The 16732-nt window shown below is 34.1% G+C and overlaps 1 protein-coding gene across 1 annotated transcript; it reads right to left on the bottom strand.

The window, feature by feature from the left end:
• Positions 1-623: 623 nt before the first annotated feature.
• On the bottom strand, positions 624-14549 carry mkxb (mohawk homeobox b). The gene is made up of 7 exons (XM_051137752.1): positions 14428-14549; positions 13894-14161; positions 12629-12776; positions 8967-9120; positions 8463-8786; positions 2096-2129; positions 624-2008 (listed from the first exon to the last, which is right to left on the bottom strand). Exons 2-7 carry the CDS (start codon positions 14085-14087, stop codon positions 1816-1818), a joined length of 1047 nt encoding a protein of 348 aa, XP_050993709.1. The 5' UTR covers positions 14088-14161; positions 14428-14549; the 3' UTR covers positions 624-1815.
• Between the last annotated feature and the right edge of the window lie 2183 nt (positions 14550-16732).

Below are 16732 nucleotides of genomic sequence, written 5' to 3' on the forward strand. Positions count from 1 at the left end.
GGCAGCACGAACACTTACTTTTTTAAGTCGAAACAGCTTTATTTTTTATTTTATTTTTTATTTTTCTGTGGTGCTAATTATTATTATACTATTTATTTTGACGTACCAAATTTTGGTAAAAATTTAGGTCAGGTAAGTTTTAGAACGGAAATTTTTTATCAGTGACGGAAAAAATCTGAAGGGTGTCCGTGATTTTGACAGATTACACTGAGGGTGATCTATTGTAAATTGTAGCTGTAATTCCCACCCCTGTCCAGTTAGTGGCGAGTGCGCTCCAATGTGGCAGCAGAGCACTGGATCCAGAACAAAAAGGAAACTATCACAAATGTTTTCCTATGCTTTTGATTACGCACAGGTGAGTACACAGAAGCGATCTATCACGCCAAATTAAAAAGCGCTAAAATGGTATTTATTGCTTGAATTTCCTGAGGAAATTGACAGAGTTTGAAATCTGAGACTTTGTTTCACATCAAAAGTAACACAAAGCCTAGCCTATTGCTATTTATTGGAAGGAAGACACACTATGTACTGTCCATTCATCAACTGAAAAAAGCATAGACCAAGAGATCGATTGTGATTTAAGAATTGATATTGGTTCATTAAAAATTAGAATCTATTAAAATCGAGAAATGTATTAAATTTTGTTTTTTTACACACCCCTAGTATATTTTTTTGTTTTTAAACACTGCGCTGTCATCTTGTAGGTTCATGATTAAAAATGAAAATGTGAACAAAAATAAAAGCAATTCTAATTAAAAATATGAAAATCAAAATGATGGGTAATAATAGATTATGACGGAATGTTGAAGTCTAGCGCAACCTCTGAAATATATATATATATATATATATATATATATATATACACTCATTCAAACTGTATTTAGATAATACTAATATAACACTTAATATCTCTGACTTTATATCTTAGTATTGTGATTCTGTTTCTTAAATTATATCTTACAACTATTGCTTTGTTTCTTTTAACAGCTACTTTATATGGACAATTGTGACTTTATAGTTGCAAGTTATATCATGCAATCACAAGTTAATTTTGCATAATTGTAACGTTATATAACACGGTATGATTATACATCCCACAAAGTGACTGGATTTCTCATTTTAAATTTTATCCCACAATTATTATTATTATTTTACTTTGAGGGAATTTTATCAAAGCACAACTTTATTCTATTTAAAAACTTTATTTGCTCTCACCTGACTGTATTTTGCACATTAATCATCACAGGCAATGGCCCAAATGAAATTAAACGCTATCCAAAGTCAAACCAAAAGGTTTGTTCCAAAAAACAAAAAAACAAAACAGTTGCTTCACTCATCGATAGAATATTAAAAAAAAAAAGAAAAAGAAGCTTCCTTTATATGTCATACTTAAACACAAGAATCCACATGTATATGCCATTGCCATAGGATGACAGTAATCCTGTGTCAATTAAAAATAAAATTAACATAACTTAGAAAAAAATGAATACACATATGAATATATTACATTTTAGCCACTGACAAAAATTGTATTTGAGAAATGATGAATTTTTTGTGCTTCTGTGTTTAGTGGTAGTGATCGTCCACACATCAAGCTTTCTTTACTATGTCACTTTTCATCAGACAGTTGGGGGGGGAAAAAAGGAAAAAGAAGAAAAAAAGGCACGCTGGTCAGTCAACATGTATTTTTCCTCCCAGAAAAGGCTGTTGTGGATCATTTTCAACAAAATTATTGCATGTAGTACATACTCAAGTGTTCAGGTAGTCTTTTAGCAATTATGACCTAGTACAGACCGCTGTCCAGTCTGTTAGCCACTAATGTCGGGGTTGTATGGGCACTTTGACAGTCTTAATTTCTGCTATATGGGAAGACTTCTGGATGATACAGCTGGTGGTGCCCGACGTTGAGCTCTCCTTTCCTTGGGCCAGGTTAGTCAGGGCCATGGCGGCATGGAGCTCCTTCCAGTAGGTCTCGTTATTTCCTCCTCCACCACCTTTACGAGCACCGCTGTTGCCAGATGGAGAGGAAATGGTTAATGAGGAGTTTTAGCAGTACTTAAAAACCTTATGATTCATTAGGCAACAGCATTCTTACCTCTCGCTTTGGCGTGTGCCACAGTCCAACGTCACTGAAAATACAGTTTGGTGAAATGAGTTATAAACTGGATATTCAAACTGGCCACAAAAGCTACTTGGCCAAAAGCTGGCACGTCATTTATGCTGCTAATGAAATATCCCTGAGCTGCTCTCACCCCATATCGATGGAACTGATGAGTAAACATGTTTTCACATGTGCATGTATGTACATGGGTGAATAAGTGGGTGTTTGTCGAGCTCAGGGAGATTTAAGTGGAACTCCGCAGGCTGTGCCTACAGCCACATTCATGCGCTCCAGCCAAAACAAATGCAATTATGCTTCCCCTGCGCTCTCGAGATGGAAAAAGCATATCTGCTCTGTGTCAGAAACAGACACGTTGTTCCACTACTCTGCAACTGATTTGCATTTTTTAAATTATTACACCTTTTCCTTTGACTAATGACTACTTGATTGGTTGTGACATTGCGTTAAAGGAACAGTTCACTCAACGTGAGAAGTTTATCATCATTTACTATGTCGTTCCAATCCCATGTGACTTACAAAAAGGAGACATTTTGTCCAAGCAATCGCAGTAGTTTTTAAGCTCCAAATATAATACAAAAGCAGCATATAAGTAGTTCATACAACTTGTACAGGCACACTTTAGTTTGGGAACCAATTCTCACCAAAAACTAACTTTTAGCTCCTAATTCTCTGCTTATTAGTAGTAAGATAGTTGTTACGTTTAGGAATCTTAAGGAATCTAAAATTTGGTCAATCAAAATAAGGCATTAATATTCAGGGCTCTACAGTGTGACCATTTCAGTCACATTTGCGACTGAAAACTATTGCGTGCGACTGTAAAAAAATATTTAGGAGCACCAGTGTGACTGACCCGATCAGCATATGTGTTTGCGCCGAGAAGAGCTTCAAAGGTTTCTATGTGTTTTTGCAACATTGAGTAATGTATCACAGACATATCTCACGAATCCTTTTTATAAACAAAGTGTTGAGAGAGTGTAAATAATAATGCAGTGTAGAGAGCTTTGATATTTATAATGGATGGACTTTGTGAAATCGCGATGAACTAAGATGAGTGACAGCTTTGAATGATTTTTAAGGGAGTTTGTAAATGAGATACTGATTTAACACAACAGTTAAATAAACAAGAAGTTAATATTAAGTGACTTACATTGTCTGCCTATAACACAATTGCCTGATTTTGCTCTATTTCGTCGTCAAAAAATCTCCATAAATGAACGTGCATTTTTGAACGAATCTAGTGAGTCAATGATTCAATTTCCCATTCATAAAGACAGTCACTTCCTTTATTCCTGAATGAATCAGCCGTTTGAATGAATCAAATGAATGAATGATTCAGTAATTAAATCAGTGACCTACTGGGAAGTTTAGCTTCATTTTTAAAGTATCTTTAAGTTATTTAAATCATTTAATATTTCTATATTCAAAATTTTGAATTTGATTGCACTCATGCCACCTCATTAAACATATAAAAATACAACTACAAGTCACTTTTGTTTTCTTCTGTGCCACCTCTGCAGTACAAATTAATTTTGTTAATAGCCTACTGATTTCATTTGATTAGTAACTTATTCTTATTCTACTTGTTCTTATTCTGGTGTTTCATTTAGACATTTTAAAAAGGTAATAAAATATAATTTTAAAACAAAATCTGACATAAAAGATGACATACTTTTAATAAAGTTAGAAAAATGCCATTACAAAGGTAAAAACAAAATTCTCCTGTGAATCACTTTGAGGAGTCAAATATCACCTCGTAATGGGAAGACTAATTTTTGATCAGATTTTTTGATTATTGATTAGAACTGCTCCTAAAAATAAAAGTAATCGTAGAGCCCTGGCTTTTTAAGTACTAATAAACAGCCAATCGGTAGTATTCTAATAAGCAACTGGTCAAAAGTGAGAATTGTGAAAATTGTGCTCTGTCATCTGAAGGCATATCTGATTTGTTAATGAATCCGTTTTGGGAACCAGATTAAGTGGCTAATTAGAAAAGTATGGCTCAAAAGAACAATCTGTTTATGACTCAGTATTCAGAAAATACTATTTCTCTCATGGGCTCTCAAAGCGCCAAGGACGTTGAAATAAATTTTGAACTGTTCTTCAGATAAAGCTTCAAAAGACTTGAAATACAGGGCATGATTGGTATGGAATATTTTTATCACACAAACTTTCTGAAGCTTGAAAGCTCCATTCCCTTTCTTTGCAATTGAAACAGAATGACGAGTACATTCTTCAGAATTTCTCCCTTTGTGCAACATGCAAGAAAGAAATATAGGTTTGGAACAAGGATGAAAGAATATTGAATACACAGCTAACTAGCATTCAGCATTTGTGTTATAGAGTAATTAGCTGTCTTCAAGCAACCATTTGCAAGATGAACACTTTCACACTATTTGATATTGCCAGCAGTGTGAAATAAATGACAGGAAACGTCATGTTTGGTTAGATGAGGGAGGACAGTTCAAACAAATTGAGATCCATCCATTTGTTTCCATCCATTAAACTTTCACAGACATTGTAAATTTATTTTCATAGTCATTTTTTGGAATTAGCTTAAATATCGTCCTTCGTTCGGTAGATCTACATAAATCGGTTTGTAATAGTAAAGCTGCCTCTCTTCTCTGCTGAAAGCATTGAGATCAGTAAAGAAAAATCTCTCTTATGGGAGCTATGAGAGGGAAAATTGGACGACAGGCATGAGCACACAAAATGCTATTTTCAATATTCTTTGCCTAAAACATCTCCAACTCGGATTTCTTAAATAGTATTTGTGCCAAGAACTACTATAAACCATTAATAAATCATTTGGCTCTGGTTCCTTTGTGCTACTGGATGTCTCTCATCTTTTTAACTTCATTTCTATTGTCCACAGATACTTTGGATTGACTTAACCTGTAAAACACACCAGAAAATACCAAAAAGAAAATATACCAATTCCTCTGGCTAAAGACGGGAGGGCTCCAGTGCTTGTATTACACTTCTGTATTTTAGCGTTTGCGTACTGGCAATTTTCGTGCGTACCAGCACTTCTGACATGTTGCCAGTACTCAGAGTCAAAGCGTCAGCGTGTTAATTGGGGCGTGGAGTACCACTTCTTTTTTTTCCACTTCAAGCACTGGAGAGCTCTATTAAACAAAATCAAATTAGCTATGAACTGAGATCATATAAAACAAATGTAGAAACATATTGATAAATCTGTGCTGAGTTTTCTTAACAAATGTGTATTTTCATTTCATTTTAACTGGAAAAAAAACAAATCTCCTCAAATTCCAAAATATTTAGAATATGTGGCAATGTAATCTGCAACTAGAATGTGCTACATGGTGGTTTCATTCTGGAAAAATCAACAAACTAACAATTAAAGTTGCCATAAATAGCTGTTTGCAACCCATTTACTTCTGTAATGTGATATATTTTTTGTTAAGTAAAACAAAATATTCAATGAGAAAAAAAGGATTAAATGCAAAACCCTGAATGAATGCAGAATGAATGCCTGCCTGAGTCACTGTTTTGCTCTCTTTTCAGCCTTGTGCTAAAAAACAAAACACAAAAAATCTTTCCTTTGTGTTTTTCATGTGCAGACAGCAATGCTGTTAAAAAAATCTTGTTCACACTGATCCACTAAAACCACTTTTAAAATGCTGTATCATGCATGCCAGTAGTTGGGAATGTTACTTTGTAAAGAAACAACACACTAACATGTAATATGCATAATGAGCATGACACCACTGTTTTCACAAAGTTTTTTTTTAGTTTCAAAAACTTTGAAACTGTGTTTTCACATCCCCAAAACGCTGTTGTGTAAATGACCAGGCAAAATGCATAAATTTTTAGTCGAAAACAGTGTTGTGTAAATGCCTCCTTAGTTAAGTGACCTGAGTGATGTCTGCTAAAAAAAAAAAAGTTGTAAAAGTTATAAAATTTTTTAATAAGAAAAATATACATTTTACATAGACAAATGCACCACGAATCATTCATAATAAGACCAGGACCGTGCATTAAGAAAGTAATGAGGGTCAGTACACGTTTCAGGTTCAAAATTCAATTTCATTGCAACTTCTTCTATCAAGACCAAAACAAGCCCGATATTACTAATTTTCACACAATAAAAAAATGCTTCAACATATTTTACTGTTTTTTGTCAAAACTTAACTCACTGCCTTGTGGGAATGCCTCTGTGTGGCTCATAGTGGCCAAAAGGCTCGTAAATGTTCCCTCATCTCCTTTAAAATTCTATCACAGGCTTTTGAGCACCATTCTCACAGCTATCAGTAGCTGAGCATTTGATCCATTCTGAACTACAGAATGGAGTTATTATGTGAAAATACTGACCTTTTTGTTTTATGATATTTTTGTGGAAAACAAGTGGTTTTCCATCTAAGGAAACTGTAAGGTGTGTCTCTGGGTCACAGGCATGCTTCAATGAAACAATGACATTTAAGCATGGGCTGATTCGTTGTAACCAAAACATGAAGAAAATATTTACAACTAATCAGCATTTTGATGACAATGACAGCATCACAATGGAACAAGTCTACATGCAACAAAAAGTTAACAGTTGCCAGCTGTTTTCTTCATATGTAGGAAACATTCCTGACAGCCTCTGTTTTTACACTGACTTGGAGTGAACAGTTTTGTTATTACTTTATATATTTATTATGACAAGTTAGGAGCAAGCTTAGTTAAAATACCCAAATAACTGCCAAGACTCATTACTGATAACTATCAAATTACTGAACTGAATTTTTTGAAAATACATAAGGAAATGGCAGGCAGGACTGTCACACAGCATGTAAAAAAGAGAGAACATTTTAAGTAAATAATAATTTAGAAATTCATTATTATAAATAATCAATAATAACTTTCAGTCTGTTCATCAGGCAAAGTTGTCATATGGTAGAAGACTTATAATACTGCGACAGGCTGTATGAATAGTTATTCATCAATAAGTGTATTTATTTATTTGTTTGTTTGTGTAGTCAGTGGTGGCCCTGGTCAATGTATGGAAAAGCACAGCTTGGACATTCTCCTTAATATCTCATTTTAAGTTCCATGAAACATTATTTAAATGTCTTTAAATGACAGGCTTTAAATTATATGTTGTTCTTAGTATTTTGCTGTCAGTATTAATGTCCTTGTCATGTTTTAGCAAAAATCACAAATGGCCAAAGAGGCAAAAAAAAGCTAGTTCTTCTGAATGACTAAATTGAGTAAGGCCACATAAAACAAATTTAATGCCTCAAATGTTCTGAAAAATGGCAGCTGAACATGTTTGACACATTCACCTCTGTATTGAGCCTAATTTTTATTTGTAAAGATTAGGTCTATTTGATCTAAAACAGAAAAAAAAAATAATGTCAAAAACGTATTGTCATAAAATATGTGAAATATGTGTTTTCTGTAGTAGCTCATAACTGTGGATACTATTGTTATAGATTGCATTGTTAGATTGCTTATTTTCATTACAAACACCTGCATGTTTTTATGGAATCATACTTCATAATAAATGAAACAAAAAAAAAAAAAAACCCCAGAGCATTCCTTCATTTTCCCAAAACGAGACCATTCCAAAAGGGCACCGAAACAAAATAAACAGAGAAATAGAACATTTTGAAATGTTGAGGTGGAATTATGTTAATGATGAATTAGACTCAACTCCTTTGGCAACACTAAAGCATTTTCTTTCATGAGGCATCAGCAGGTGTTCCTATAGCCTACGAGTCCAGGAACGTTCCACTCACTAATCAAACCATATGAAACCACAGCTTTACATTCAATTTAATTATTAATTCTAATGGGATTCACAAAATCTTTCACTGTTTGTCTCCATTTATGTTTTTTTTTCCCATCTGTTTGACATAGTTTAACAAGCTAGTCAGAGCAAACTATGTTGTCTGATTTAGTTGTTTTCTTGGAACACAAAAAGAAGTTTAGCCAAATGTTGATGATGCATTTTTCCACAATGAAAGTGTATGGTGATCAGAGATTGTTATTGCTCCAAAAAAAAAAAACACTACGGAAGTATTGTGAAAGTTGTCATATATCTGTAGTAATTCATTTGAAGTCATAAAAAAGCTTTGTCTAAGAAGAAATCGCTAAGTATGGGGCATAAAAAAGCAGTGTGAATATCCTGCCTAAAATCATACATTTAAAAAAGACAATTTAATACTTACATACTAAAATAGTTTCATTTGATCTAATATTTTCCAAAAAGGGCAAAACAGTTTTGAACTGTTTTGAAATGCACAGCAGCAAGCACCAAAATGTTTTAAGTTTTCTTGACAATGACCTCTTTAATTAATTACATTTTTGAATCTTGAAACATTGTTGCAGCTCTTACCTGTACGGTAGGTGAAGTTTGCCTCAGCTTCTGATGATGGTGAGAGAAAATCATCCTCATACTCGTTGGAGCTAAACGATCCAGAGTGGTTCCTCTTCCGAGAGTCCATAACTTTTTCGGAGGCCATTACATGTCGAAGGGAATCATTTAGATATCGATTTAGCAAGCTGTTCTTGTATTTTGGTGGCGATACATAATCATCACAAACCGAGGGGTCTGCGCTTCGCCCCACCCCTTTGCCTCTGCTGTCCTGAATAACGCTCTTGTGCAGGGGTCTGTTATAGTCTGATTTACTGGCCTGAATCTGTAAAGGATTCTCCCCATCTGTGGAACACAAACATATTCAGCTTAAACTTTGCATAACAACATAGTTCAATTACTAAGTTGCTGTTGTAAAGACAAAAAGAAGCAACAAAATTTTTTTCCACAATTATGGCATTTTGTCTTTAAAGGGCAGAATACATCAGTATGTCCACAGAATAGGTAAATGCCTTAAATCCGCACCGTCTGATGTTGTGTCATCACTGCTAATGCTGAGTCTCTCTGCATTGCCTTGTACATATTTGTTGTACAGTTTTATGCGTAAGGCCCAGCTCAAGTCAGGCTGGCGAACTGTGTTCTTGAGCCTGCGCCTTGCATTCGCAAACCAGTTTGAGACCTGAAAAATACAAATGTGTAATTGTTAAAGGAGAAGTCCATTTCCAAAACAAAGATTCACATTTAATGTACTCACCCCCTTGTCATCCAAGTTGTTCATGTCTTTCTTTCTTCAGGCGTAAAGAAATTATGTTTTTTGAGGAAAACATTTCTGCATTTTTCTCCATATAATGGACTGATATGGTGCCCCGATTTTGAACTTCCAAAAAGCAGTTTAAATGTGGCTTCAAACGATCCCAAATGCAGTTGTAAACAATCCCAGCTGAGGAAGAAGGGTCTCATCTAGCAAAACGGTCAGTTATTTTCATAAAAAAAATACAATTTAAATACTTTTTAATCTCAAACGCTCATCTTGCCTTTCTCTCTGTGTATTCTGGCTCAAGACAGTTAGGGTATGTCGAAAAACTCCAATAGTATTTTCTCCCTCAACTTCAAAAATCATTTCAAAATCATCCTACATCGCTGTAGAAGTTCCGACCCAGTCTTTGCAACGTGAACATGCAAAGAAGATCAGACACCCTTAACAAAAAAGGTAAAAAAGCAATATAGGACAATTTCGAAGTTGAGGGAGAACATGAGATGGAAGTTTTTCGACATACCCTAACTGTCACGAACTGGAACAAAAACAGTCCTAGCAGAGTAAGACAAGATGAGCGTTTGGCATTAAAAAGTATATAAACTGAATTTTTTTAAATGAAAATATCCGCTCGTTTCGTAAATAAGATCCTTCTTCCTCGACTGGGATCATTTACAACCGTATTTGGGATTGTTTGAAGCTGCATTTAAACTGCCATTTGGAAGTTCAAAATCGGGGCACCATAGCAGTCCATTATATGAAGAAAAATACTGAAATGTTTTCCTCAAAAAACATAATTTCTTTACAACTGAAGAAAGAAAGACATGAACATCTTGGATGACAAGGGGGTGAGTAAATTATTTGTAAATTGTTGTTCTGGAAGTGGAGTTCTCCTTTAAATCAGGAATAGGTTTTTTGCTTATCTTTCTTGCACTGACGTGTACACTGTAAAAAATAAAAAACACAATTTGTTGAGTCAGCTTAAAATAATTTGTTACCCTGCTGCCTTAAAATTTTAAGTTTAGTCAACTTGAAATGTTAAGTTGTACTAAGTAACAACTTAGATATTTGTGTTTGCTAAACTTAACAGATGGGTAAGTAACCCAGCTGCCTTAAATTTTTAAGTTGATTCAACTCAAATATCTATGTTGTCACTTAGTATAATTTAACATTTCAAGTTGAATAAACTTTTTTTGAGTTAACTGAACTTAAAATTTTAAGGCAGTCAGGTTACAAATTATTTTAAGTTAACTCAACAAATTGTTTTTTACAGTATAATGTTTCAGTGAACAGTTAAAACATGATGCATTGCATGGTTTATTTGTGTGCAGTTAAGCCAGCTGTTTTTCATCCCTATATCACTTTTCAGAGTCGGGCTGTTGTGGTTGATTTTTGTCTGCAGTTTGAAGATTTGACATATTTAGATTTTTTTAATTTAAATAATATTTAAAATAAATATACAAATACATGAAATTTATGTTTGGTTACATAATCAATGGAATATTTCTACAGTTCAGTGTGATTCTTGACACTAGATAGAAGGGGTCACAAACTAGTGATTACACCAGTGATGTATTCATACAGTAAATTTACAGATGAAGTAGTGTGTCTGCAGCAGAAATGACATGTAATACATAAATCAGCAAGGTGTTATATGCATTTTTATGCACTTGTAAATTATTCAAGCAACTATCCTGGCCTGCTTCTACTGCAGAAATGTGTTGTACAGTTACTCTATAAAAAGAACAAGTTTGGCAATGGTGACCTATTATTTTTTTAAGATGGTAAAAAGTAATATTGCAATTAAATAATAATTTATAAAAAATCTTTAAAATCTGTGTATTTGTTTTGATGCTGGTAATGGGATAGTTTTTGTGATGTTTTGATATAGTTTGGTTGTTGTGATGTTTTGTTACATCAGCCTGCCTTCCCTGACCCGCTTTACAGTACAATTCATAAAAACAAAACAAAACAAAACAAAAAACCAAGATTCAAAATGATCTGGATTTCTGCTTAAGTGGATTCTAAATGATATCAGATTTTCCATCTATGTCATGATATTAAATACAGATTTATTTAACAAATAACACATGCACCAGTTTGCAGTGCCATAAATTTATTGGACCAAAAATTTAAACATTTAAGATCATCAATGGAAAAAGTATGTGTCCCTGAAGGATACTACAGTCAGATATTTCAATGCATTTAGACTGACCTGCTCTGCAGTATCAAAAACACATAGTGCCACGCTCTTCAAGAGATTCTGTTTATGTGTAATATAACTCGATCAAAGGAGATTTCAGCTGACCTCAGAAAGAGACCTGTTGAAGTTCATAAGACTAGAAGGGTTGCATAAGAATTTCCAGACACGGCCCTCGGTCCATCCATAATCAGGATGATAGTTTACAAATGGAAGAAATTCAACACGACTGTTACTCCTCTGAGTGGGCTTCAGCAGACTACTAGTGCACTTGATAATGTATGTGAGTTTACCACTAGAGAAACACTAAAGATAAGAGGAAACCACTAAACCATCTCCAACATATATGTTAAAGAATATACAACAGCACTATTGGAACAATGGCTTGTGGACAGGTAAGACAAAGGTTGATTTTTTTTTGGCTAGTTCTACCCAGCCATATGTTTGTACGTGCCAACACCAAAAACTCATCCGAGTTGTGAAAAATAATTCAGGGAATATGATCATTTAGGGTCTGTTTTGATGCCTCTGGGCCTGGACATTTTACAATCAGAAGGACTAATGAATTCCAAGCTGTACCAAGAAAGCATACAGCAGAGCATCAGCACATCTGTCTGTTATCTAAAACTTGAAAGAGGACGCTTTATGCAGCACAACAACCCAAAACACAGAAGCGAACCACAATAGCAAAGAATTTGCTATTTTTATATCAGCCAAGTCAGAGTCATTGAAATCCAGTCATTGCAAAAATACAAATGGACTGAAACTGTTTAATACTGGTACATTTGGGTCCCTAAACAAGGTACAGGCCATGTCTGCAAGATACTTAATGTTTAAGCACTTTTTCCATTAATGATTTGCATCCGAACCTAAGAATATTTTAGGATGACCCATCATAATACCATAATTGTTTATTATACAAAATTAAGCACAATTGTCCATAAATAACTATAAACTGCACAGACTTTACAATGTGAGCAATTATTATAATGACATAAGCTTGACAGGAAAATGACAGCATTGTTTTATATCAGAACAGACCTGCAACCAGTGGCTTAAATGTCACTGTGCAATTTTTTTTTTAAAAGGATCGGATCTCTTTTCACACCTTCACTTCTACATGCTGTTTTTATTTCATAATCCATCCCTGTACTCCCTCAAAACCACTCCAGTCTGATATGATCAAATATTAGTCTCATTCAGTCTCTCATTTAGTGTTTGTTTTGACCTTACCTGAACCAGGGTCATGTGGGAGCCCAGAGCCAGCAGTATCTTCTCAGTCTTGGTGGGGTAAGGGTTGTCCCTGTGCTTATAGAGCCACTGCTTCAGTGGTCGAGCCATATCCTGGAGGGCCTGACGTTTGTGTCGTACCTTCCCTCCACTGATCAAGTAAAACAACACAGAGTTGTTGTAATTTTATATTCCCAGATTTGCAGATGTCAGTGTCTATGTTGCATATAATTAAATCTTAACTAAAACATAACTGTTAATTTCCTAAAAAAACGACATTGTTATCTGTAGCCATCGGTCCTGATATTTCACAGCATGATTTAATGGAATATACGTCATTGGTCATCTTTACGGCAAGTTTTACCACAAGCTGTTATCGCTTATATAATTTTTTTCCCTCTGTTACTTTGCTTATTTTATAATGATTCTTTGTAATCTAATGCAAAACTAGCTGACAAAAATGACTTTTAATGGCAGTTGGCTTTTCGAGGCTTTTGTTGTGACAAACCATCAACAAAGCATACCACTTACCACAATATAGTAACAAAAATATAATCAAAAGTAATCAAAACATCTTACATCAGTGGTAATAAGACCAAAGTGCAGAACACTGCAGCTCAAATTATTAAACCGTTTGAAAGAAAATAGTTGATGTCCAATTAGAAAATGTAGATAGCACCAAGACAATCAGCAGATGTCACTGTGGACCAAGTACTGCGTGTGTAACATCCCTGTTGCATCTTTACCTTGCACATATAGTTATATGATGTACCGACTGGTTTTATATATATAACCCAGTGATAATTTACTTATATTGTAGGCCTATGGTTTGAGGGTCACATCTTTTTCATTTTTCCATAATCCTTTTGGTAAGAGCAAAAATATATTGCGTGTTTATATAGTGGGCTATATTGTACTGCTTTCCTATAAATTAGGGGAGAAACAGCCTTGTACATTTAAACCACCAATTCAAACCTACTGCCAATATTCAGTAATCTCCATCCTGCTTCTCATTATCAGCTAGCAGAACAAAACTGGTTTGTTACGTTACATTTACAACAGAGATAAGTGACATTTTTAATACTTCCGATATGAAAAGCATAAATCAACATATTGTTCACGAATATTTACTTATGCATATGAAGCGATAGAATATGAAAAATGCTGCGTCCATTTAAAGTAGCTACGCTACATTAACTAATAATGAATCACATGCACTCACATTTAGACCGTTTCATGCATGGTGATTTTGTGCATCACATACATACCCGTTTCTCCTGTGTTTGAGAGCTTCGGTGCCACCCATAACTTTGTGGCTTGTCAGTAAATCTGAATGTTGTCCATCAATCACCTCTAAATAGCTTCTGCTGGTTCTTTCCACGTTCTGTGCGCTCTCTTCAAAGTGCAGCTGATCAAACTTACTGAAGACTGCCGTGTTCATCGCTGCTCGCGGTGCGTTCATTAAATGCCATGTGCCAAATGACAATGTAGCTCCAAAGTGTGTCCAGGAAATTTCCTTATACTGTTACAATGCTCCTGTGAACGAATGGGTTGTTATTTGAAATGATTCTCCTGATTTACAAATTCATATATGCAGGCCAAAGGCTATTTAGAATATAATTCACCAATAATGCGTTATACAATGTATTCAGTGAATAAAGAAGTAAAATATGAGCAATGGGCCAATAGAATTTAAATACTGCGTTTAAAAAAAAAGTAAACTTAAATAATCTAATTAAATATTATCTAACAGCATTACAATAGCAACTATAACAAATTGCCTAAAATGGAAAAATACTTACAAAGTTATCCTGTTAGTTGGTAAACTACAGCGACAGTATATTTTCAGTGTCTTCCATCGCATCTGCTCATATTCAACAGCACTGCGCTCAGCAACTGCGGCTCTCCACTATATCAACCCAACACTAGAGGGTTTCGCACCCCGGAACATGAATACAGCGCGAATCTCGTCTTTCCCACTGAGTCTGGCGGGCTCGTGTCCATTCAGCTACTGTGCGTCTGGCTGCAAGCGGGACTGGATCATCTCCAGTGGAGTTCTCATATGTAACCTTCTTATTTCACGGATAACATTTTATAGGTTAACATTTTATAGGCTCAGCTTAGCACTGGTAATTAACTAGAACAGTCTGGTTTAAAGCAGGCGCTTTTTATCCAGTTGTTTATTGCTGTTTGATAGAACAGACAGTGAAAGTATAAATCGAGGCGTGAGAACTAGAAAGGCGTGACAATTCAATCGTTTATAATAAAAATTTGTACACTCATGGATGACAGTATACTTTTAGTAGAAAGAGTACAAAGAGCTAATCAAGAGCTTTCATTTGATCTATCTATCTATCTATCTATCTATCTATCTATCTATCTATCTATCTATCTATCTATCTATCGTAATATATATTCGTAATATATATTACGAAGCCTTTATAGAGTCCTTTACTAAAAACAACAACTTAAAGAAAATATAGATTCATGAAACACACTTTAACTGTTTTTCCTCTGATCCCAAATTGTGAAAAAAAAATAAATATATATATAATGGCATTATGTGCAGCATATCGTAAAAGAAATCTGATCTTATAGGTTTATTTAATCAGCTGATTATACTACGTTATTCCGCTTATTTTGATTACCAAATAAATAAATGGGCATGAGATATTGATTTTAGTTAAAAATAAAAAATAAGTAAATTAGTTTGTTTAGGCCTGTTTATTCATTTACTTAGTTACTCACTCAAAGGAAAGACAGGACATGAACATGGAAACATCTGATGAGAATATATATATATATATATTTACATATTTTTACTATGTAAAGTAACAGTTTTCTATTTGAAAATATTTTAAAATGTAATTCATTCCTGTGCTTTCACTGAATTTTTAGCATATTATATATATATATATATATATATATATGTATATATATATATATATATATATATATATATTATTGTTGTTGTTGTTATTATTATTATTATTATTACTACAGCTGAGTAGAATTTTTTCAGGTTTCTTTGATGAATAGAAAGAAGACAAAAGAACAAAAATCTGACTCCAAGCTTTTCAGTGGTATAGTGTATAATGTTACAAGAGCTTTTTTATTTATATTTCTGTTTTAAATATTGATGATGATTATAATAATAATAATAATAATAATAAACAAATTGGCATATTAGAATGATTTCTGAAGGATCATGTGACACTGAAGACTGGAGTAATGACGCTGAAAATGTTCAAATAGAAAGCAGTTATTTTAAATAGTAAAAATAGTTCACAATATTATTGATTTTGCTGTATTTTGGATCAAATAAATGCACGCTTGGTAGCAGAAGGGACTTCTAAAAACATTTAAAACATCTAAAAACTACTGTATATACACTTATACACTTACACTAGCAGTCAAAAAAATTGAACAGTAGTTTTTTAATGTTTTATATATATAAATATAAATTACTCCACTTATCAAAGTTTATTTATGATGATTTGCAACTATATTTGATACATTTAGCACATTAGCCATCAGTGCCACCTCAAATTGGACTCAGAAGAAAAACATTTTTATGACAAAATATATGTTTTTAAATTACATATAATTATGGTTATGGAGAAATCTTTTTTTTTTCCCCACTCAGACCTGAGCACAGATGTTCTCACATAGGGGTGTTTTAGTTCAAGCTTTTGTAATCACAAAGAGCATCCCCATATGACACCTTAAAGCAGACAGCACATTCCTCTCTAGTAGCCCAGGCATATAACACAGCAACACACACCATAAATTCCTTTTCCTCAGAGATAGCCTCGCTACCACATTTGTTGACACTAGCTACACGCAGCCCCTTTTTCACCTAGGAAAACACAAAAAAGAAGGGACACGTTAAGGTCGAGTTGTTCACTTAAGTCGCACAATGCTGCAAATGTACTAAACTTTCCACATAAAAGACGCAGGTTAATTCCCACTTGTTTTTCCACTCAAAGGAAGTATGCTTAAACTCAGCTTATTTTTAAAGATGTTCCAAACCCAGTTTTCCAAGAAAATGTACTTGTGCACTAAGATGTACTTTTACATGCGCTCTTCCTGTTTCTTTTGCTCTAA

This window comes from Labeo rohita, chromosome 2 (assembly GCF_022985175.1).
Source record: "Labeo rohita strain BAU-BD-2019 chromosome 2, IGBB_LRoh.1.0, whole genome shotgun sequence".
NCBI lineage: Eukaryota > Metazoa > Chordata > Actinopteri > Cypriniformes > Cyprinidae > Labeo > Labeo rohita.